Source organism: Phacochoerus africanus, chromosome 4 (assembly GCF_016906955.1).
Source record: "Phacochoerus africanus isolate WHEZ1 chromosome 4, ROS_Pafr_v1, whole genome shotgun sequence".
NCBI lineage: Eukaryota > Metazoa > Chordata > Mammalia > Artiodactyla > Suidae > Phacochoerus > Phacochoerus africanus.
The window spans coordinates 75,660,009-75,681,776 of record NC_062547.1 but is presented as its reverse complement, the minus strand read 5'-3'; the positions used below and the strand labels follow the sequence as shown (position 1 = coordinate 75,681,776).

Below are 21,768 nucleotides of genomic sequence, written 5' to 3'. Positions count from 1 at the left end.
GGCCCCAAGCTATACACTGACCTGGTGAAACCCCCACCATCCTGTGGTCCCAAGTGTCTACTTGGAGTTGAGCCCCACCTGCCCTCCGGGTGTGAGTATGAAACATCTATTGTTTCAACCAACTGAGATCTGGGGGCTATTTGTTACATGGCAGAACAGAAGCCACACAGCCCCAATACAACACCCATTTCTTGAACTCACAGTGTTTCATGCAGAATGAATTCCCTCAGTGTCCTTATCTGGAAAAAGAGGCTGAAAGAAAGTCACTGACCCACGGCCACACCACTGGAAAGTGGCCTTCTCTCAGTAATGGTGCCCAGAAAGAGCAAGGGTTCCCAGTTCCCCAGCTTGAGACGGAAAGGCAGTTGTGATAAATACATTTATTTCCCCAAAGTCCCCCTGCACATCTGGCCCCACATCCAGTGGAGGAGGATGCCAGGGGGTCAGCCAGAGAGCAGATGAGATGTGGGGCTCACAGTAGGACAGGAGAGAAAGTCCTGGATGCCTCTCCACCAGGAGTTGGGCCAAGGGTGCAGGAAGAGGGGGTCTCAGTAGACCACCTCGTACACAGTGGCCTTCTTGTCCCCCGAGCCCGTCACAATGTACTTGTTATTCCCGGAGATGTCACAGCTCAGGACAGAGGATGACTCCTTGGACTGCCGAAGGGAGGGGAAGGGGGTGGGAGTCCAGGACAGGGGAGGTGGGGAGAGAAGGGAGAGTGAGGCACGGCCAAGGCCAGTACCGTCTGGTTTGTGCTCCTAACCACCTGCCCCTTCAGAAGGAAAAGGCGAGATGGCTAGGGCAGCACCTGCCCCTAAAGATGAGCCTATGGTCCAGGATGAGACCGACACAAGACTCGGAGGAGCCCAACATGGGGAGCCTAGGCGGGGGGTAGGGGGCGAGGGTGACATGGTTTCCAGAGAAAGGTCCTTTTTTGGAGCTGAGCCCCTGGACAGGTGATGATGCTCCTGAGAAGAACGGGACCACTATTTTTTGGAAGCTCAGAGAGGGTGTGCACCAGGCATGAGGCCACACACCACAGCAGAGGGCTAAGGCTTATAGCAGGATGACCCACACTAGTGCTCAGAAAACTTCTTCTGTAGAGTCCAGTGGTACATTTTTAGCTTTTGACCTGAAAGCTCAGTGAAGTCCAGATGAGCTCTAGCCAGTAAGCCCAGAAACCAAATCAGTCTGTATCACATGATTAGCTTTTTTTTTTTTTTTTTTTGGCCTCGCCCATAGCATGCGGGAAGTTCTGGGGTCAGGGACCAAACTCGAGGCACAGCGGCAACCCAAGCCCCAGTAGCGACAACACCAGATTCTTAACCCACTGTACCACAGAGGAAACTCCAAGATGGCAAATTTTACATGTATTTTATCACTATTAAAAACAAAAACCTGACATTGTCGCTGTGATGCAGCAGGTTAAGAATCCGACTGCAGTGGCTCAGGTCAACTGCAGAGGTTCAGGCTGGATCCCCAGCCTGGTGCAGTGGGTTTAGGATCCAGTATTGCTGCAGCTGTGGTGTAGGCTGCAGCTGCAGCTTGGATTCCATCCCTGGCCCAGGAACTTCCATATGCCATGGGTGTGACTATAAAAACAAAACACACAAAATCCGGTTGCACACAGATGTGGTCCTCGTGCTGACCATCTGCTTCCGTAGCTCCTGGCTAGTGGGGAGACCCCTCTGTTCAAAGCCCCCCCTACCCTCCCCCGGGTCCCTGGACACCTGGTATCCTGCCAGGGTGGGGACCTCAGACAGGAGGCACCTGGAAAATGCTGGCTCCATATGGCGTCCTCCAGGCGTTCAGCAGGTTGTCCTTCCCTGTGCTCACGAACCACCGCCCTGGGGGAAGGAGGGTGGGGGGTTCAGGAGAGGCGACCACAGAAAGCCTGGTCTGGGGGCTGGGGGCAGAGGCGGGGCAGCCTGTTCTGGCCTCTCACTCTCTTTCCTGCATTTTTTTTTTTTTTTTGGTCTTCTTAGGGCTGCACCGGTGGCATATTGGAGGTTTCCAGGCTATAGGGGTTGAATCAGAGCTGTAGCCACTGGCCTATACCACAGCTCATGGCAACAGCAGCCACCACAGCCACAGCAACGCCAGATCTGAGCTGCGTCTGTGACCTACACTACAGCTCATGGCAACACCAGATCCTTAACCCATTGAGTGAGGCCAGGGATCAAACCTGCATCTTCATGGATGTCAGTCTGATTCGTTTCTGCTGAGCCACGACGGGAACTCCTCACTCTCTTTCCTGCACTTCTGTCCTCCTCTGGGGGACAGAGCCTCTCAGGAGTCTCTCCCTCTCACTCCAGATGAAGTCAAGACCCCAAAGAGTTCTGACTGGCCTTCAAGAAGGGGGAGCACCAGGACAATTGCCAAGTGAAAACAGGGTACTCAGGGAATTCCCCTGTGGTGCAGTGGGTTAAGGACCTGGCATTGTCACTGCAGCAGCTCAGGTCGCTGCTGTAGAGTGGGTTCAATCCCTGGCCCAGAAACTTCCACATGTCACCGCCTCAGCCAAAAAACTTGCAAAGTAAAAAAATAAAAATAAAAAAATAAACAGGGTACTCATTTACATTTGAATCTCCCATCAACCATACATCATTTTTACTACAGGTGTGTCCCAAATATTTCATTGTCTGTTTTTTCTTTTAGCCACGCCCATGGCATGAGGGAGTTCCCAGGCCAGGGACTGAATCCATGCCACAGCAGCAACCTGAGCCATAGCAGCAATGACACCAGATCCTTAACCCCTTAGGCCACTAGGGAAAACTCCCTGTGTGTTTTTTTAAGCATATGCACATTCCATGAAATACTTGGGATATTTTTTCCTTTTAGGGCCGAACCCATGGGACATGGAAGTTCCCAGGCTAGGGGTCAAATCAGAGCTGCAGCTGCCAGCTTACACCAGAGCCTCAGCAATGCCAGACCCTTAACCTACTGAGCAAGGCCAGGGATGGAACCCACATCCTCATGGAAACCAGTCATATTCTTAACCTGCCAAGCCACAACAGGAACTCCCATTTGGGACATATACCCCTCGCCCAAATTTTTTTAGTGTACGTATATCCAGGCAACAGCTGAGATATATCTGCACTAACAAATTAGTTGCTTTTTAGTATAAGTATATCCCATACATTGAGAGGGCATACTTATGCTAGTAAATGATGTGTTGTTTAGTGTATGTCCCACGAAGTACTTGGGATCTACTAAGAAATTATTTGTCCTTTAGCATATGTCCCATGCAATACATGCGACATACTTCTACAAAGGAATGATTTGTTATTTATCTAAGATACAAATTAAACCGGGCATCCTGTTTGTGTGGTGGGGTTTTGGTTGTTGTGTTCTGTGTTTTGGCAAGCCTGCCCCAGCACCCTGGAGTCCCTGGCCTGACCCCTGGCAGACACACCGCAGGAGGCGAATTTGAGGGACAGCACGCAGCTCTCGTGAAGGTGCAGCTGGTATTTCTCGGGCTTCCGGACATGCAGGATCTCCACGTTGCTGCTCTCCATGCCAACAGCCAGCCAGTCCTGGTTGGGGCAGTGGCCCAGGGAAAAAATCTGGGGGTGAAGACGGAATGGAGGACATCAAAAACCCTTTGGGTTGTTGGGGGCTGCCCAGAGCTGGGGGCTGGGGGGGAGGTCCTACACCACAGCCCCCACGTGGAGAAGCAGCTGGCCCCGGGCCTGGACGCAGCAGGCAACTGCATGTCAAATCATTAATATTAATCAGAATTACACGGAACCCTGGGGCCTCACATCCATTATCTGCTCTGAACGCACAACAGCTTTGGGGGGGGGGGGGCAAAGCCAGCGGGGACAGGAGCTCCCCTCGAGCAGATGGTGGAGAGGAAGCTGAGGCCATATCCTGCCCAAGGTCATGCAGCAAGTCCACGAAAGACCAGGCCTTCCCACTCCCAGCTTGGGACTTTTGCCACTTGCCAACACCTCTTTTCACTTTGATTTGAAAGGATTCTGTGGCCTCATCAGTCCATACCCGGCCCACGTGTGGCACAGATAAGAGCAAGACCTAAGCCTCTCCCACCCAAAGCCTCTCACTATCTTATTGGCAAATAAGACACGTGTGGAAAGAACCCTAACTTTCCAGCAGAGAGAAAACTGGGTAGTTTCATATGTTCCTGGCCACAGAGAAGTGGTTCTGTATAAAAAAGGGGGGCACAATAGGATGGGAGATATTCACCATGGGATGACGAGATAGGTATATCACCCATCTAAGTTTTGGAGACAGGAGATGGACACCTCTACCCACCTGCACTCCTGATTTCCCTATCAAAGGAAACTTCAAGCTAAAGAGAAGAGATGGTAAAAAAGAAAGAGTTTGGGGGAGTTGCCGTCATGGCTCAGTGGTTAACGAATCCGACTAGGAATCATGAGGTTGTGGGTTTGACCCCTGGCCTTGCTCAGTGGATTAAGGATCCGGCGTTGCTGTGAGCTGTGGTGTAGGTCACAGATGCGGCTCGGATCCCAAGTTGCTGTGGCTCTGGTGTAGGCCGGCGGCTATGGCTCCAATTAGACCCCTAGTCTGGGAACCTCCATATGCCATGAGTGAGGCCCTAGAAAAAGAAAGAAAAGAAAGAAAGAAAGAGTTGGGGAGGAAGCTTCTACCAAGCTTCAAGGAGGGGGCAAGCTGGAGATAGGTTTTGAAGGATGAGTAGGAGTTTACCAGTTGGAGAAAAGAAGGGAAAAGCATGGTAGCCAGAAGGAACAATAAGTGAGGAGGTTTGGAGGTGTCACCGGGCATGGTGTGTGAGAGGCTAGAGCATCGATGCCTTAAAGGACAGGCCAAGGAACTCACCTGTCCCCAAGGCAGTGTGAGACAGGATCTGGGTCCAGGGTATCTGAAGACCTGTCCTTGACACTGCTCAGCCCTGAAGAGCCCCCTGATTCTGTCCAGCCCCTTCACATCCTTCAGCCTGGCCTGCCACAGCAACCTCCCTGTGCCCAGCTCCTACACTGGCCTCTATCTGTCTGCGGGGGTCAGCAGCTCCCCCATGGTGAGTCCTGGTGAGAGATCAGGAGCTCTCGGTAGGTTCAAGAGGTTGAAGGCTGAGAGTAGAAACCAGCTACACAAGAAGAGACAAAGGAACAGGGGAATGGCTTGGCAAGAGCAGCTGGGAAGACGTTCTGAGGGTCTTAGCTCCACAGCTTCATACAAAACAGTTCCTTTGTGTTTCCCTGTGTCTGCCTTTGAAGAAGTAAAGAAGGCCTGTGGATCTGTCTCAAGGACAAGAGAGATGGACACAGAGGTCCATCTGGGAGTGGGTGCTTCAGGAGGAGAGGAAGAGAGCCCACATTCCTAGAACTTGTGTCCCCTCCTGCCAGACCCCGTGCGGCACCTGGGAGCTGAAGTCATGCTGCTGCAGCTGGCGGCCCTCCCGCAGGTCCCAGCAGCGCACGGTGTTGTCCAGGCCCCCTGTCCAGAGCCGAGTGCCATAATCAGAAATGTCGATGCAGCTGGCCCCATCCGTGTGGCCCTGGAACTGCCTGAAGAGAAGAGGGCCCAGGTGTCCATCCTGAAGGTGGTGCTGCTCCAGCGTCCCCCGAGGCCGCTCCTCTGCCCCCACAGCACAAAGGAAAGAGATCCAGGTCTTGCCCGAGGTTACAAGGCACCGGCCACCCACCTGACCATGGTCTGGTTCTGTAGGTCCCAGACCACGATGTTGCCATCGCTGCAGCAGGAAAAGCAGACCTTGGCGTCGGGGCTGACAGCCAGGGCGTAGCAGGCGGGCGCCGAGGAGGTCAGCTCCGCCTTGATGCGAGGGGTGGGCGCCGCCAGGTCCCAGATGGACAAGGTGCTGGCTTCACCGCCCACGATCAGACTCCGGCCGTCAGGCAGCAGCTTGCAGGAACGGATGTAATTGTCCCGGTTCTGGGAGCAGTGCGAAGCAAGGGCGTGGGGTTAGCCCCCCAGCCAAGCCTGCAGGAGCCCGGCTGAATAAATCACCCCCATTGACCTATAAGCTCCGCCCCTGCTTGGCCCACAAGTTCCACCCCACTGGCCCATAAGCCCCACCTGCTGGGCTATAAATTGTGTCCGGGTTGGCCTATAATCTCCACCTGGGGGTGGCCTAAAACCTGTACCCCAAATTGTCCAACAAGCCCCACCCTGGTTGGCCTAAAAACTCCTCCCATTGGCCTATAACCCAGTCTCTAAGCGGCCTGTAAGCTCCACCCTGGTTGGTCTATAAACTCCTCCCATTGGCTACAGCCCCGCCCCAGGTGGCCTGCAAGCTCCACCCCATGTATCTGCAGGCTCCGCTGCCCGTACCAAGCAGTCGAGCTGGGCCACTGGCGTCTTGGCACCGGGCTGGCCCACGTCCCACACCTTCACGCAGCCCTTGCCGCCCGTGTACACGTGCTGCGTGGAACCGCTGATGGTGACCGCGCACACCACCTCGCCGTGCGCCAGCGTGTGCAGCTGCCGCGCGTGCCGCGGGATGCCTGCGCCCACCAGCGCGTCGGACGGAAAGGGCACGGGCTGCATCTGCCCGTCCGCAGACACGTGGAAGGAATAGGCCCTGGACGGGAGGTGGGGCATGATGCACGCGAGGCCGGGACCACCGGGGAGAGGGGAAGGGGATCCCTTAACCCTCACCCCCACCCCTCCCCGCGGCAGGAAGCAGGCTTCTCCTGCCTGTGCCCCCACCGTTTAGGGAAGGGCGCCACAGGATCAAACGTGAGGGGGAAGTGATACAGAAGAGGAAGAGGTCCGGCTGTGGCCTGGAGCATGGTAAGCCAGCACTTAGTAAATGTCTGAGGAATAGAGGATTCAGGAAGATGCCTCCTGAGTTCCCCAGAACGCTGTCCAATAGTAGCCGCCCACCACGTGGGGCCAGTTAAATTTAAAGAAATTAAAATTTTCAGTTCCTCCGTCGCCATGACCACATTTCAAGTGCTCAAAAGCCACAGATGGCTGAAGCCAATCAGACTGCACAGCCGTGAGTGTAGACCATTCCCATCGTGGCAGAATGTTCTACTGATCTTGCGGCCAGGTCATTCTCTGCCAGGAAGGTGGGGCCGACCTGTGCCTTGTAAGGTGTTGAGCAGCATCCCTGGCCCCCACCCACTGGAGGCTAGAAGCAGGGGGGCGGGACACAAAAATCTACCCCTTGCTGAGAACCACTGCTGTAGCCATTGCTTGTTACACACCTCTCCATCCAGAGAGCAACTCTGGGAGGGGAGCCCCAGTTATCTTACAGAAGAGACTTTCTGGAAAGGCTGAAGGGAAGCCCAACCCCCGCCCCACAAACTTAGAGGAGGCAGGGAGCCCCATCCTGGTACTCACGGCTTTCCTCCAGGGATGGTGGGCAGGGAAGAAGAGATGGACGACCCTCGGAGATGTGGATGAGACTCAAATGCCATCTGCCAAAACACAAGCGGGGGTGTCACAGGACAGGTGACTCAAACCCACATCTGTCCTCTCACTTGCCATAGCCCTCTCTGTTTATCTGCCCCAATCTGTTTCTCAGCCCCTCCCCAAGAAAGCGGAGATGCTGGCTTCTCTACCCTGGCTACAGGTGGGAGAGTGGAGGCTTTTAGATGAAGGAACTTCACGGTCTCTTATCTGGGAATCCTAGGGCCCCAGATTTGGAAGGATCCTGATGAATCTTCTGTCTGATGCTTAGAACAGGGGTCAGCAAATTGCGGCCCCCTACTTGTTTTCGTAAATAAAGTTTTACTGGCACATAGCCACACCCATTCCTGTGTATGTTGTCTGTAGTGGCTTTTGAGCTATAAAGGTAGTAGAGTCCTTGTAGAGTGGTTGTGATAGAGACCAACTGGTCTGCAGAGCCAAAAAAATTTACTATCTGGCCCTTTATCGAAAATATTGCTGGAGTTCCCGATGTGGCCCAGTGGAAATGAATCTGACTAGCATGCATGAGGACAAAGGTTTAATCCCTGGCCTTGCTCAGTGGGTTAAGGATCTGGCATTGCCATGAGCTGTGGCATAGGCCAGTGGCTGCAGCTCCAATTCAACCCCTAGCCTGGGAACTTCCATATGCTGCAGGTGCAACTCTAAAAAAAAAAAAAGAAAGAAAGAAAGAAAGAAAGAAAGAAAAAAAGAAAAAGAAAAAAATATATATTGCTGATACCTGTTCTGCCACATCCCTTTCAAGTGCCCACCCAACCTTGGGCTGGGAGTAACTACAATGACAGGCATTTTATTCCCTCTGGAGGCATCTACACCCACTTCAGGAAGGCGCACTCTCATCAAGCATCTATCCCAGTACTGCCCTCTGGGGCCCATGCAGACACCATCTCCTCCCCCTGCCCCAGCTCGGGGGTCTCATGCCTCTCCTTCAACTCCTCCCCACTTCTAGTCCTTTCCCTGGGCTAGTCCTTCCTCCGCAATCTACCAGAATCACTACAGGCCTTTAAAAATCCGGGCAAACAACTGTACACCATTTGCCAGGAGGCTGAAGTGGACCCTCACGTCCCATGGTGTGGCTTTCTGTTCCTCTTAATACAGCACAATCACAGGTGCTTTTTCCACAGTCGCAGGTGCTTATTTGCATTGAGCTTGTAGGGCTACTGAGACCTTGAGATCGTCTTCCCACAAGCACTCGCCAAGCCAGGACTCCCCTCCCTTTCCCTACTGCTTTGTCTCTCTGTGTTTAACTGGATTCTCCTCCAGCCCCCAGCCCCTGGGCCCTGTTGACACTTCCTGGCATCTCCCACCCTGAGGACTCACCATGGGGGAGCGTCCATACACCACAGAGCCGCTGACCTGGGGGGACAGGTGGAGGCTAACGTAGGAGCTGGGCACAGAGAGGTCCCCATTAAGGGCGCTGTGTGAGCCCAGGCTGAAGGACGTGGTAAAGGAACTGGACAGGGTCAAGGGACTCCTCAAGGCTGAGTGAGAAGAGACAAAGACAGGTCTTCAGACATGCTGGACCCAGATCCTGCCTTCCACTGACTTGGGGGAACTCTGGGGCTCTCATCCTCTGGCTCAGCATCCGCCATACCCTGTCCTAGCTCTAAATATTTACGGATGCTGTTCTGGTCGACATTCCTTTCCCTTTCCTTCTTCAGTGGCTGAACTCCTATGCATCCTTCAAAACCTACACTCATTGTCTGGCAACATTTTAGAAACATCCTAGAGCCTTCCCACTTCATCCCTAGCCTCTAGCCTTGCCCATTTTGGGTCCCTTCCTCTACCCGAGCCCTGATCACACAGGGCTGGGAGCCTGAGGGTCTGGCTCTCTTCCCCCGCTATTGGGGAGCTCCTTGAGGGCAAGTTTCAGGGCTGATTTCTTTCTGCGACTCTAGAACCAGCAAAGAGCCCAGCCACAGGACGAAAAGAATAGCACTGCCATTCCCGTTTTAATGATGGGGAATGTGAAGCTCAGAGAGGTTGGATCACTTGCCCGAGGGCAGACAGTTGATCCAAAGCTGGTCTCAAACCCAAGTCTGTCTAACTCCAAAGCTTGTCCTTCCAGTGCACTGGGCTGAAGCCCCTGAGTAAGTCACTCCCCATCTCTGGGCATCAGTTTCCTCCCCCAACATCAGGCCAAGACAATAAAAAAGCTGAGGACTACAGAGAAGCAGCATCCAGCTCAGAGTCGTGGAAAAGGCAAGGCACCGTCCTAGCTGGAATCCACACCTCTTGCCTCACCTCCCCCCAACACACACTGTTTTCTAGAACTCCCCAGAAGGGAGGCCTGCCCTGGCAGGCACCAGCAGGTGCTCACCAATACTGTCTGTGGAAGGCGCTGGCTTGGCTGCGAGCTGGCGGAGGTGACTGGCTGAGCTGGGCCCAGGGGTAGACGCGTCCTCGGGCGGGGAGGAGTCGCAGGACTTGGAGGCAGGGGTGCTAGCAGGAAGATCATTCTGGGGAGAAAGGGCAGGATTGAACACCTCCAGGCATGGCACCTGGCACCTTGCAGCCCCAGGATCGCAGCAGAAGGTGGGTGGGAGAAGGGAGCAGGGATCCCTGGGTGGGGGTAGGTAGGCCAGGGCTCATGGGAGGTGCCCGCATGCCTCTGGCCTCAGGTTCGCACACACCAGGGGAACTGCCCCATAGCCCACCCCCGGGCACGGGGCACGCACGAGTGACTGCACGCACCGGACGGCCAGGCGGACACCTGTGTGCCCACAGGGTGCACACACGTGTGTGCCCATGGGAACCAGCAATCTATTGTGAGAAGTGTGCGTGTGTACGTGTGATCAGGTATATGGTGCAGCTATGGGGTCAGGAAGGCACTAGACGTTCTCAAAGTCTGGGACAAGGTGGGCCCACCTGCGGGGAGTGGGGGTCAGAAGAGAAGACAGTGGACAAAGTTAGAAGCTGTCACAACCTTTAGGGCCAGGGAACAAACACTAGGATGGGTGCCTGGACCAGGAGACCATAGTGTGCTCCCAGAGGAGAGATAGACACGTAGTCTGTGGATGCCCCCTTGCTCCCCACGAGGAGGGGCTGTCCCCCACCCAGTTCCTCCCCAGGGGCATCCTGGAGGGGAGGGGAGGGGAAAGCAGACCTCCAGGTAGAAACAAGCTCCATCTTGGCTTTCTGCCTTCACTTCCTTTGCCTTTCAAGAAACTTCATATCCTTATCTTTTTTTTTCTTTCCTTTTCATTCTTTTTTGGCCATGCTCGTGGCAGGCAGAAGTTCCCCGGCCATGGAGGCCAGGGACTGAACCCGAGCCAGAGCAGTGTCAAGGCTGGATCCTTAGTGACAACAACAGATCCTTAACCCACTGCTCCCCCAAGGAACTCTGCACCCTATCTTTCCATCACATGGTGTGTGACAGCCACACTCGCATGCCCACGGGAGGGAGTGGACGGGGCCAACGGCGGGGACAAGAGGGGCCTTTGGGGGGGTTTCTCCATTAGAAACAGCACTGCCCCTCCCCCTCTGTGTGTCCTCGGAGTGGGAGGAGGGCACATGAGATGCGGTGGGAGCCCCAACCTTGGCGGTTGCCATAGCAACCTGCTGGGAGGGGAGGCCTAGAAACCGACGCAGTCTCCCTGGCAAGTGCGGGGCAGGGGTCTGGGGAAGATTTGGGGGGAGGTACAAGCAGAGCTGAGCTGTGAATGCGCCAGGGGAGGGCTTTGACGGGGTCCCTACACCTGGCATTAAACATCAGGAGGCGCAAGGAGAAAGTTGCTCCGCTAGGAATTGTCATCTTTCCTTGTGGGAACCACATTTCAGGTTAGGGCTGGTGCGTCTCCCTTGTCTCTCAAAGACGTTAACACTCACATGGCTGGGATCAGCCCAGCGGAGTTGCCAATTCTATAGTTGCACTGTGTTTATTTCCCCGACTTTCTATTTCTTGCAAGAGATACTTGGTTTCTGCATGAGATGGTGAGTTGCCTTTTAATACTATTTACAAAAATGCCTTTTCATATTTATGGAGGTTCAATAGAGGGAGTTCCACTTAGGAAAAATTACCTAATGTCAGGTGGTTTTGAGGAAGGTAGCAAAATAGTCACAAAGGGAACGTTGCACCACCCCAGCCTGGCTCATCTGTTGTCATTATATCTGATGCGAGAGCGTCTGTTTCCAGGTTCCCGAGATAAAGAAAATGAGTTTCAAGGCCTCCCCCACTCCTTACCAGGACGAGCTCCTTGGCTCTGGGGAGAGGTGAGCCAAGGCTGGAGGCCAAGGAGGCTGGACTGTCCACCAGGTCCCGACGGGCAGGGATGCAGACGGGGGCCTTTCCACATGGGGTCGTGGCTGGGCTGGGGGGCTCGGAGGGTTGGTCCTGGGTTTGAGGAGATGACGATGAGTGCGGGTGAAGTGGCAGAGGATGGAGAGGCCCTCTCTGTACTCCTCCCGTGTCCCACCCCAGCCGCTAGACTGGGCACTGCTGACCCACTTGGGAGGATTATGAAACCCCTGGGGCCTCAGCTGACTCACTTGTTAAGTGGGCTTAATGACATAAGCACACAGAGCAACAACTATATCGACTATATCAGGGCCTGGATTTTGTTTTCCATCCTTGAACAGAGGAGGAAAAGTGGGGTCAGGAAGGGGGTGTCACTCCCCCAAAGTCCCACAGTGAGCCAGGGCTTGAAGCCACCTCTGACACCCTCCCTCCACTGTTCTCTGGACCTGTTTCCCACCTGTGCTATGGAGAGTAGGGCAGCCTGGGGTGTCCTGGGTTCCCCCTTCTTCCCCTCCCCCTGCCCCATGCCACCCCCATCCCAGCCACTCCATAGAGAGGGGAACACCAGGACCCCCTGCTGCCTCTGGGCCTCCCAACACCCTAGATAACCCACCACCTGCTCTGGGACCAGGCCTCTGAGTTCCCTGCCTCCTAGTCCTGAGGTCAGGGCGGGAGGAGGCTGGGGCGCACTCACCTCATCCACTACCAGGTTGTAATCGCTCTTGTCTTCGTCACTCTCCTGGGGGGACACAGGGGAGAGAGATCACCTGGCCGTGCCTCTGCCTCCGTGGCCCCTGACCTCTCCTCGGGAGGGTCGGATGGGGATCCTGGGGAGGGTTCCTCGTGGAGGAGGATGGGGGAGAAGGGGCTGAGTGCCCCAGAGGTGTGGGGTGGCCTCAGTTTACTCCTCTGTATGGCGCGGGGAGAGTCGGCGACCAGGAGGCATCCTCACCCTCTCCCAGCTCTCATCTGCCCACCCCAGTCCACATGTGCCCCCCAACTCACATAAGGTCCCGACAGATCCTTCTCCTCTGCTCTCTGCTTCCCATTGCCACCCAGGCCGCTGGGTCTCTCCTCTTCCACCACACTCTCCGGGGGCGAAGGGGACACGCTCTGCAGAGACACAGGGGCCAGGCAGGAGAAAAGGTCAGGGTCTCTTGGGCCCCCAGGCTGTGTTCTGGCCCAGCCAAGACCTGGGATACCCATTGCTGTGATTAGGATCCAAGCCTCAAGCTTCCCATCTGGGAAAAGGGACCTTCCAACGGCAGGCTCAATGTGGTTGTGACTACCACAGGGATCCCCAGACATGCCCCAGTGTCCCCTGGGGAGCACTAGTGCCCGCTGAGAAGAGCTCTACATGCAAAATGCATTCGCATCTTAAAGGCGCAGTACAATAAAAAGAATATAAAAGATCCATCAAGGGGGGTTCCTGTTGTGGCTCACGGGAAACGAATCTGACTGAGGATGCAGGTTCCATCCCTGGGCTCAGTGGGTTAAGGATCCAGTGTTGCCACAAGCTGTAGCGTAGGTTGAAGACACAGCTCGGATCCCATGTTGCTGTGGCTGTGATGTAGACCGGCAGCTGTGGCACCAATTCGACCCCTAACCTGGGAACTTTCATATGTTGCAGGTGTGGCTCTAAAAAGACAAAAAACAAAAACAAAAAACAAAGCCCAAAAAACAAAAAAAGATTCATTAAGAATTTATTATGTTGATTTTGTTGATTATAGGTTGAAATATTTTAGATGCACTGTGTTAAAGTTTACTATTGAAATTGGCCTGCTGCTTATTAACTTATTTATTTATTGGCTGCACCCACAGCACATGGAAGTTCCTGGGCAGGGACTGAACCTGCACCACAGCAGCAGGCCAAGCTGCTGCAATGACAACACCAGGTCCTTAACCGGCTGCACCACAAGGGAACTCCCCTGCTTAACTTTTTTAATGTGGCTACTAGAAAACTTACAATGATGCTTACACAAAACTAAACATGTGATTGGAACTGCACGGAAACACACACACACAACGAGTGCTTGTAAAATGGTGATTAAGCTCTATGGGTTGCACCCCCCTCAGTTTTCTGGCTTTGACCCTGTATTTTAGTTTGCGCAAGATGTTATCGTTGGGGGAAGCTGGGTGAGGGGTGCATGGGACCTCCCTGTACATTTCTTTGCAACCTCCTTTGCATCTGTCATGATTTCAAAATTAAACAAGTTTAAAAAAATTACCTACAGGGTTCACATGCTACTTCTATGAAGCGACACTCTTGCAGATATTAAAGTGGAGTGAATGAGGAATAAATCAATGATGGAGGAATGGAATGCTACCCAGGCATGCATGCATTTATTCAACTGCAAAAATCGCTGAAGGCTGAAAAATTTATGTATTTATTTATTTTGGCTGCACCCACTACATATAAAAGTTCCAGGACCTGGGATCAAACCTGTACCACAGCAGTGACCTGATCCACTGCAGTGACAGTGCCAGATCCTTAACCCACTGTGCCGCCAGGAATTCCAAAGATGGAAAATTTTAAATAAATGAGACTCTAGTTTTATGGGGCATTACACACACACACACACACACACACACACACGCACACGCACACGCACACACACACACAAAGGCTCTGGGCGACACAGTGTGGAAGCGGAGATGCAGTCTCCTTCGGAGGCCCCTATCAGCTCAGAACAAGCAGCTTCAGCCGCATGTGAATACAAAGCAAATGTTAGCAGAGAGGGCAAATCCCCATGCCCCTAAACTTACCCTGCTCAGCGCTCTCTCCACTGGAGGGTGGCGAAGAGGTAGAGAGAGAGAAGGAAAAAGAATGAGGGATTTTATCCCACGGTGCCAGAGTGCACAGCTCTCCACAGTGTATAAAGCCCCCTTCCCAGCTCAGAGCCCCCTTCTCCTTCCGACACCCTCGCAAAGAGGGACTATCCCTCCCCTGCACCACTCAGATAGATGCCCAGAGAGGGGTATAACCTGCCCAAGGACACACAGCCCCTTGGGAAGAGGGTTGAACCCTCAAGCCTGCAGCCCTTCCATTCCTTCATTCACACGAGTTTGGTACCCCTGCCCTCCTCTTCCTGGGTCCCCAGCCATGCCCCCAGCCACTGCCCACTCACCTCTGGACCCCTCGGCCTCCACGCCTGTCCGGTCCTCCTTGGCGACCGCGGCCAGCTGAGCCTGGGCGGCCAGAGCTCCCGACAGGGCCAGCAGCCCAGTGGCACTGCCGCCCACCAGCCCAGCTGGGCGAGGGGTGAGGGGCACAGGGGGGGCATGGTGGGACAGCGGCTGGAGCTGCTGCTGCTGGAGAGGAGGGGGGTGGGCCAGGGGCGGGCAGGGGTGGGCTCCCCTGCCCCAGCCCAAGGGACTGTGGAGAGGGGGTCAGGGTCAGGACAGAGGGGGTGCCCTTGGGATTTCCAGAGCGGCCAGAGCCAGGCCAGCTGCCCACCTGGCACCCCAGCTTCACCACCAATGGGGGGCTGGGCTGGAGGCGGGGGCTGGGCTGGAGGACTCACCCCGATGAGACTGTTCAGCTCCCCCACGGTCACCTGCTTGGCCCGCTCCACGGCCTGCAGCACCTGTTGTTGATGCTGGGTGGGGGGGAGTGGGGGACAGGGGTGCTCAGGAGAGCCCCCACCTCCCAGGCAAGGCCCCCTGCCCTTCTTCTCTCACCTGCTACTTCTATTTCCTTTCTCTCCCTCTCTCCCTCCCCCCACCCTTTTTTGGCTGGACCTGCAACAGGAACAATTTCCAGGGCCAGGGGTTGAACCCACACCACAGCAGTGACCTGAACCACAGCAGTGACAACACCAGGCCCTTAACCTGCTGTGCCACCAGGGAACTCCTCTCCCTCTCCTTTAAAAATTAAGAAACAGACAAAGAAACAAAGTCTCTACATGAAGTTAGAACTAATAATTATAAATCAGGGTTTATAAATGTGGGTCCGCCCTCGGCACTGCCAACATTGAGACCAGGTCATCCCCTGTGGAGGGCCATCCGCAACGCTGTGAGGGTGGAGTGGCATCCCCGGCCCCATCCATTTGATGAGCCAGGAACCCCTCAGTTGTGATGACCACAGATATCCCGAAGATCACCCAGTGTCTCCTGGGGACAGAGTCACGGCCAGTAAAGAACCACCGTACACATCAGCACCCATGTACCTACCACCCAGGTCAAAAAATACAAACTGGCAGCCTCTAGAAGCCCCTGTGCACCCACCCTCCTTCCTTCCTCTCCCCACCTTCACGCAGTGAGAAAACGTCCTGTCTGCGCAGTTAGATACTGAAGCCACATGTGGCTACAGGGCGCTTGAAATGTGGCTGGTGCAACAGACAAACCGAACGCTCCCTTTAATTTAATTTCATAGACACTTAAATGTAAATTTAATGCAATACATTTGAAAAGGAATACAAATTAATACAAACGTAAATGGCACACGTGGCTGGTGGTTCCCGTGTATGCTCTGAGGCCACCAGGGCCCCCACGCTCCCCAAGTCGGGGATTGGGGTTGTTCCCACTGAGGTGATGTCCAGATGCTGAGTGGGGGCCCCTGTACAGTGCAGGCCTGTGAGAATATGTTGGCGTCCAGCGTTAGTACATCTTGACTGTCAAGGGCCAGAGAGTCAAAATTTTCAGGCTTGCAGGCCAGAGGTCTTTGTGGAAACCCCTCAACTCTGCCCTTGTCTAAGGAAAGCTGCCGTAGACAATAGGGACATGAATGGGCATGGCTGTGTGCCAATAAAACTTTATTTACAAAAGAGGTGGAGGGCTGGTGATTTGGCCCCTGGGCTGTAGTTTGCTGACTCCTGGTCTAGAACCATGGAATTTGCTGGGGTGCACATGGGTGTCTTAATTCACTCCTTCCTAAAGTCGTTTTACCCTCTCTTCTGTGATTTTACCCTTTCTCACTCTGGGCCACTTGGTCCCCATCCTGGGCTTCTGACACCATCTCTAAGCCACCCTCCAACCCAAGAGCCCAGAAACCTCAGATTCAGTGGGGTCCAGACCAAGGTGAGCGCCTCTCCCATTTCTTGGCCCCCAACGCAATGAGGGCCCCAATGTATTCACCCTGTGGTAGAGTCTGTCTTCTTGTCTCTCTGGAGATGGAACGCTCCAGATGGAAGCAGGAATAAAATGTAAAGGTCCCGAAGAGCTTGGGGCATTGGTACAAGGGCTAACTTTAATTTTTTAAGTTTCAGCGAAGCTGTTTAATTTGCCCTGGCTCCACCTTTTTGTATTATTGTGGTTACAAACACATACAAGTTACCCTTTTAGCTATTGTTTTGGGGCCATGACCAAGGTATGCAGAAATTCCCAGGCCAGGGATGGAACCTGTGCCACAGCATGGACAACGCCAGATCCTTACCCACTGAGCCACCAGCGAACTCCACCCTTTTAACCATTTTTAACCATCCAGCTCATGTGCATTAAGCACATTTGCAATGTCAGGCAATCATCCCACCATCATCTCCAGAACTTTTTCATCTTCCCAAACTGAAACTCTGTCCCCATGAAACACTGACTCCCTAGCCCTGGCCCCACCATCCACTTCCTGTCTCTATGGATCTGACTCCACTAGGGACCTCAGGTGAGTAGAATTAGATAGTTATCTGTCCTTTTGTGACTGGCTTATTTCATTCAGCATGATGTAGGGACTAAGTAATAAGGACAAACTTTTTTTTTAGGGTGGTGCCCGCGGCATAAGGAAGTTCCCAGGCTAGGGGTCCAAGTGGAGCTGCAGCTGCTGGCCACAGCCACAGCCACAGCAACCTACATCATAACTCATGGTCATGCCAGATACTTAACACGCTGAGCTAGGCCAAGGATTGAACCTGCATCCTCATGGATACTAGTTGGGTTCATTACCACTGAGCCACAATGGGAACTCCTAAGGACTATCTTTTACTGGATTTTGTTTTTGTTTTCTTTTCAGGCTGCACCCGAAGCATATGGAAATTCCCAGGCCAGGGACTGAATCCAAGCCATAGCTGCGAACTATGCTATAGCTGCGAACTATGCCATAGCTGCAGCAGTGCTGGATCCCTTTAGTCCACTGTGCCAGATGGGGGGTTGAATCCATACTTCCTCGGCAACCTGCGAGCAGCTACAGTCGAATTCTTAACCCACTGTGCCATAGTGGGAACTCCTTACTGGCTGTTTACTAAGCACCTGGCATCATCTTCACCAACTAGAATGTATCAGCTCTTCTAAACTTCATGACAGAGGCACTCAGAGGGCAAGCCATTGGCCCAAGGCCACACAGCCAGGATTTGGACCAAGGTAGCCTGGCTGCAGGCTTGAGGCCCTATCCTGCCCCTCAGCCAACACCTTCTTCCATCCCTAAAGCCCTGCCCCAGCTGGTGCCCAGGCCCACAGGCCACCCAAAAGAACCAGTGCCTGCCACATATAGCCAGCTCCCCTCCTGACCCCCCAGCAAGCTCACTCACCTCCTGAGTCAGGAAGGGGATAATCTGAGCACAGATTCCACTGAGGCGCTTCACAATCTCGGCCTGGCAGGGAGCAATGGGGAAGTGGCTTGGAGGGGGAGGTTCTCAATCCAGAGGGCTCAGGGCCAGATTGAGAGCCTGGCGAGGAGGCCGGCCACCTGACGTCCAAGGAGGCCTTGACCTGGAAGACTGGGACAGATACACCACCCACCAGACCCACTGAACAGAGATTCCCAGAAAGCAGCTGCACAGCTGCCCAGCACAGATTGGGACTCCACAGAGCTTTGGGTTTGAGTCCTGGTCTCTGGGGGACAAGGTCCCTCTCTAGGATGCGCCTGAGCCCTGGGTCTGCAGCCAGTGAGCAATCCCAGTGCATCATACTCAGGGCTGAGATGCTGTGATACAGTAAGAAACATATATATTTGAAAAAAAAAAAGAAAAAGAAACATACATATTTGGTCTTTGCTCCAGTTCCTGGCACAGAGCTTCTAAAACCCTAGGGATTTCTGAGTGGTAAAGGGGAGAGAGCATCTTTTGTTATTCACAATTAGCCCCTTTCACCCACATCTGAGTTTATTAAGCGGGATGGAATGTTCAGTCCCACCCCCCCAACCTCTGACCTCCAGGGAGGGGAGAGAGGCTGGAGGTTGAGGTAGTCACCCATAGCCAGTGGTGAAATCAATTCTGCCTATATAACCAAGCCTCCCTAAAAAAATCCCTAACCAAAGTGGTTCAGAGAGCTTCAGGTGGGTGGTCGCGTGTAGATGCTGGGTTGGGGGGGCACCCAGGGGGGGAATGGAAGCTCCCCACCCCACCCCACTTTGCCCTGTGTATTTCTTCCATCTGGCTGGTCCTGAGTGATAGATATCCTTTATCATAAATGGGTAAGACTAAGTCTGAGCTCTCTGGAGTTCTGGGAGCCATTCTAGCAAATTATCAGAATGGGGGGGAGTCACAGGAACCCTGATTTATAGCCAATTGTGTCCAAAGGCCAGGCCCAGGCCTGTGACTGGCATGTAAAGTGGGGGCAGTCCCGTGGGGCTGATCCCTGAACCCACGGCATCTGCCTGGACTCTGGGTGATGTGTTAGAAGTGGGCTCAAGTGTAGGACATGCAACTGGTGTCAGAGCAGGAGAATTGGTTGGTGTAGAGAAAACCCACAGAGGATAGAGAGTAGGAGAGAAACAGAAGAATTTTGCTTGGAGGTTTCATCTGGGACCAGGGCAGGGCAGGGGGTGTCCCACAGAGGCTGAACAGAGGGGAAGCATGTGCTCTGTCAGCCTGTGCTTTGCCTCTAGGGGTGCAGGGTACTGTGTGGGTCTAGGTGAGGTTTGTGTCTTCTATCTGCTACCAGGAGCGTGGAACCAGGCTCCCAGAGCCAGGGCTCTACCCTATGCCCTTCACCCCATAAGGGGGTCCATTTCACAAGCCACGTCCAAGCAGACAAACCCCCTCTCACCCACACCAGAGCCAGCAGACCCAACAAAGCATGCCACAGCAGGCACTCCCAGGCACCTCCAGTCCACTTGAACTTCCTCCCACCCATCAGAAAGCCCCTAGACTCTGTTCAATTTTTTTCTTTTTTGGACGCATCCGTGGCATGTGGAAGTTCCCAGGCCAGGGATGGAACCTGTGCCACAGAAATGATCCAAGCCGCTGGGGTGACAACGCTGGATCCTTAACCTGCTGCAGCACAAGAGAACTCCCTCTTGTCCATTTATTCTAATGTTCTGATGGACAGAATCTAAGATTCCATCAACCTCAGAATCTCGAGATCCCTCTCAGCCCCTTAGAAACCATCAGAGAATTTCGAGGTCAGTCTCAGGATCTGGGGGTTTAATCTTGGGCAACTGGAGTCAATTTCAGAAGCTTCAGGTCTAAGTCAGAACCTTGAGAAGCTGAGGACAGAATGGTGGAGACAACCACAGAACCTACGGGTCCATCTCCAAATGTCAGACACGCTGGCCTGAAAGGGACCTCTAAGACTGTCCATCTGTCCCCCTCCCAGGACAGAAGTCCCTCTCCAGCCTGACTGCTGGTCTCTGCTACGAGCCTTCTTTGACAGGCCCCTGCCCACCGATCGTGTCTCTGCTGGACAAGGTCTCCAGAAGTTCATTTTCCTTTCATATGGCTGAAATCAGGCCCCCTGGTCCCAGAGATTTCAGGATAAGGCCCCTGTTCCCTGGGTCTGCAACCGCTGGAGTGCTGGGTCCCTCTCCCAGCTGCCAGACACCCCCACATACACCGACACCCTTACTCCCTCCCCAACACATAGTTACCTGCTTATGCATTTCAATGTTGAGCCCGTAGGACATTTCATAGTACTGAAAAGGAAAAGCCATCTGGCAATGTCCACCATGCTGATGGATGTCCAGCTGCGCTGGGTGATGCTGGATCTTCCAATTGCCCCCAGGCTCAGGGAGATCATCACAGGACCCAGAGCCTCTCAGCCCCAAGGGAGCCCAGAGGAGGAACAGGATCCCCCTCCACTCTCTCCAGGGGGTGGAGCAGGGAGGCAGTGCCCAGAGACCCTGGCTGCTCAGAGGTGCCCCTGAGGACAGTGGACATCCTTGCCTTAGTGTTCTTAAAGGCTGGGAGGGAGAGCTTGGAATCCTAACCAGCCTACTTTATGGATGAGGAAAAATGAGGCCCAGAGCTGGCCAGGACTTACCCTAGTGTGGTCCTAGGGTTGGTATCCACACCCTGAGTTTCCACTCATAGCCCAGCCCTCCTCCTCACTGACCCCACGCCGGTATGACAGCCACTCTCACCATGACATAATGTCGCTGCATTTCCGTCTTCTCACTGGCCAGCTTCTCACATTCCAGCTTGAGGCTGGGAAGGAGATGGGGCGTTGGGAGCCCACTTTCCCCGCTCCCCAGCAGGGACACCCAGGGACCCCTTCTGGGTCAATTTCCAAAGTGATAGGATTGGCTCTTCTCCTCCCCATTTCCTCACCCCCTCCCACACCCTCCCCATCCCTTCCCAGGCTCAAAATGTCCCAGTACGGAGTGTCTGTCCACCTCACCTGTGCTCCTACCTGAAGGCCTTCTATCCTGCTCCTGGGGCCCCTCCCTCCTCCTTGCACGCCGGAGGCCCCGCCCCTCTGCCCCCAGCGGCCCCGCCTCTCTCCTGAGGGCCCCCAGGTGAGTTCCTGGGACCTGGGACCCCAGGGCGGGGCGCCCCCGCCCCCCACCCCCCCTCACCTGTGGTACTGAGCCTGAAGAAACTGGAATTCCTCTTTGATGCGGTCGCAGATCTCTAAGATTGAGAACTTGAAGGGCTGACCGGACTGAAGCGGGGTCTGGGGTGGGGGACGCCCAGGTTTGAGTTCCTGGACGCCCCGCGCCCCCATCCCCCGCAGCCCGGACCCCCACTCACCGGGTGCCTTCCTTGGGGGTACATCCTGCCGTTCCGGGAAGCACCCCCACGCAGCCGCTGGAGCTTGACGATATGGGGGGGGGCGAGGCGGCGGCGAGGTGGGGGAGAGGCTGGGGCAGGGGGCTGCCCGAGAAGGAAGGGGGCAGGCGGCGTGGGGCAGGGGACCCCGGAGTCCCCCGCCCCTAAGCGAGCGCGCGGGGTCGCGGGGACTGAGGGGCGCTGAGGCCCCTGCTGGGCGGGAGGTGCGCGGCCGGCGCAGAAGGTCGGGCGAGCGGCGGCCGGTTTCAGAGGCGCGGG

General features: G+C 54.6%; 1 protein-coding gene across 2 annotated transcripts; it reads right to left on the bottom strand.

Moving 5' to 3' along the window:
* Positions 1–365: 365 nt before the first annotated feature.
* TLE2 (TLE family member 2, transcriptional corepressor) lies at positions 366–21,768 on the bottom strand. Of its 2 annotated transcripts, none has more exons than XM_047777577.1 (20): positions 21,472–21,768; positions 21,297–21,394; positions 20,862–20,925; positions 20,370–20,414; positions 18,091–18,153; positions 15,160–15,234; positions 14,764–14,947; positions 14,402–14,421; positions 12,641–12,748; positions 12,330–12,374; positions 11,582–11,731; positions 9,719–9,857; positions 8,719–8,879; positions 7,312–7,388; positions 6,295–6,544; positions 5,648–5,895; positions 5,363–5,510; positions 3,416–3,566; positions 1,771–1,847; positions 366–656 (listed from the first exon to the last, which is right to left on the bottom strand). In XM_047777577.1, the coding sequence occupies exons 1-20, from the start codon at positions 21,493–21,495 to the stop codon at positions 549–551; spliced, it is 2,235 nt and encodes a 744-aa protein (XP_047633533.1). In that variant the 5' UTR covers positions 21,496–21,768; the 3' UTR covers positions 366–548. The 2 variants fall into 2 exon arrangements, with proteins under 2 accessions (XP_047633533.1, XP_047633534.1); XM_047777578.1 differs by having other exon boundaries at positions 14,764–14,944.

Bases quoted from the DNA above. Each gene is read 5' to 3' on its own strand.
- TLE2 (XM_047777577.1), bottom strand. From the start codon at position 21,495: ATGTACCCCCAAGGAAGGCACCCG. The intron at 5,896-6,294 runs GTACGGGCAGCG...CACTGCTCCCAG, and splicing joins TGGCCCAGCTCGACTGCTTG to AACCGGGACAATTACATCCG. The intron at 3,567-5,362 runs GTGCCGCACGGG...CTTCACCCCCAG, and splicing joins AGCATGACTTCAGCTCCCAG to ATTTTTTCCCTGGGCCACTG.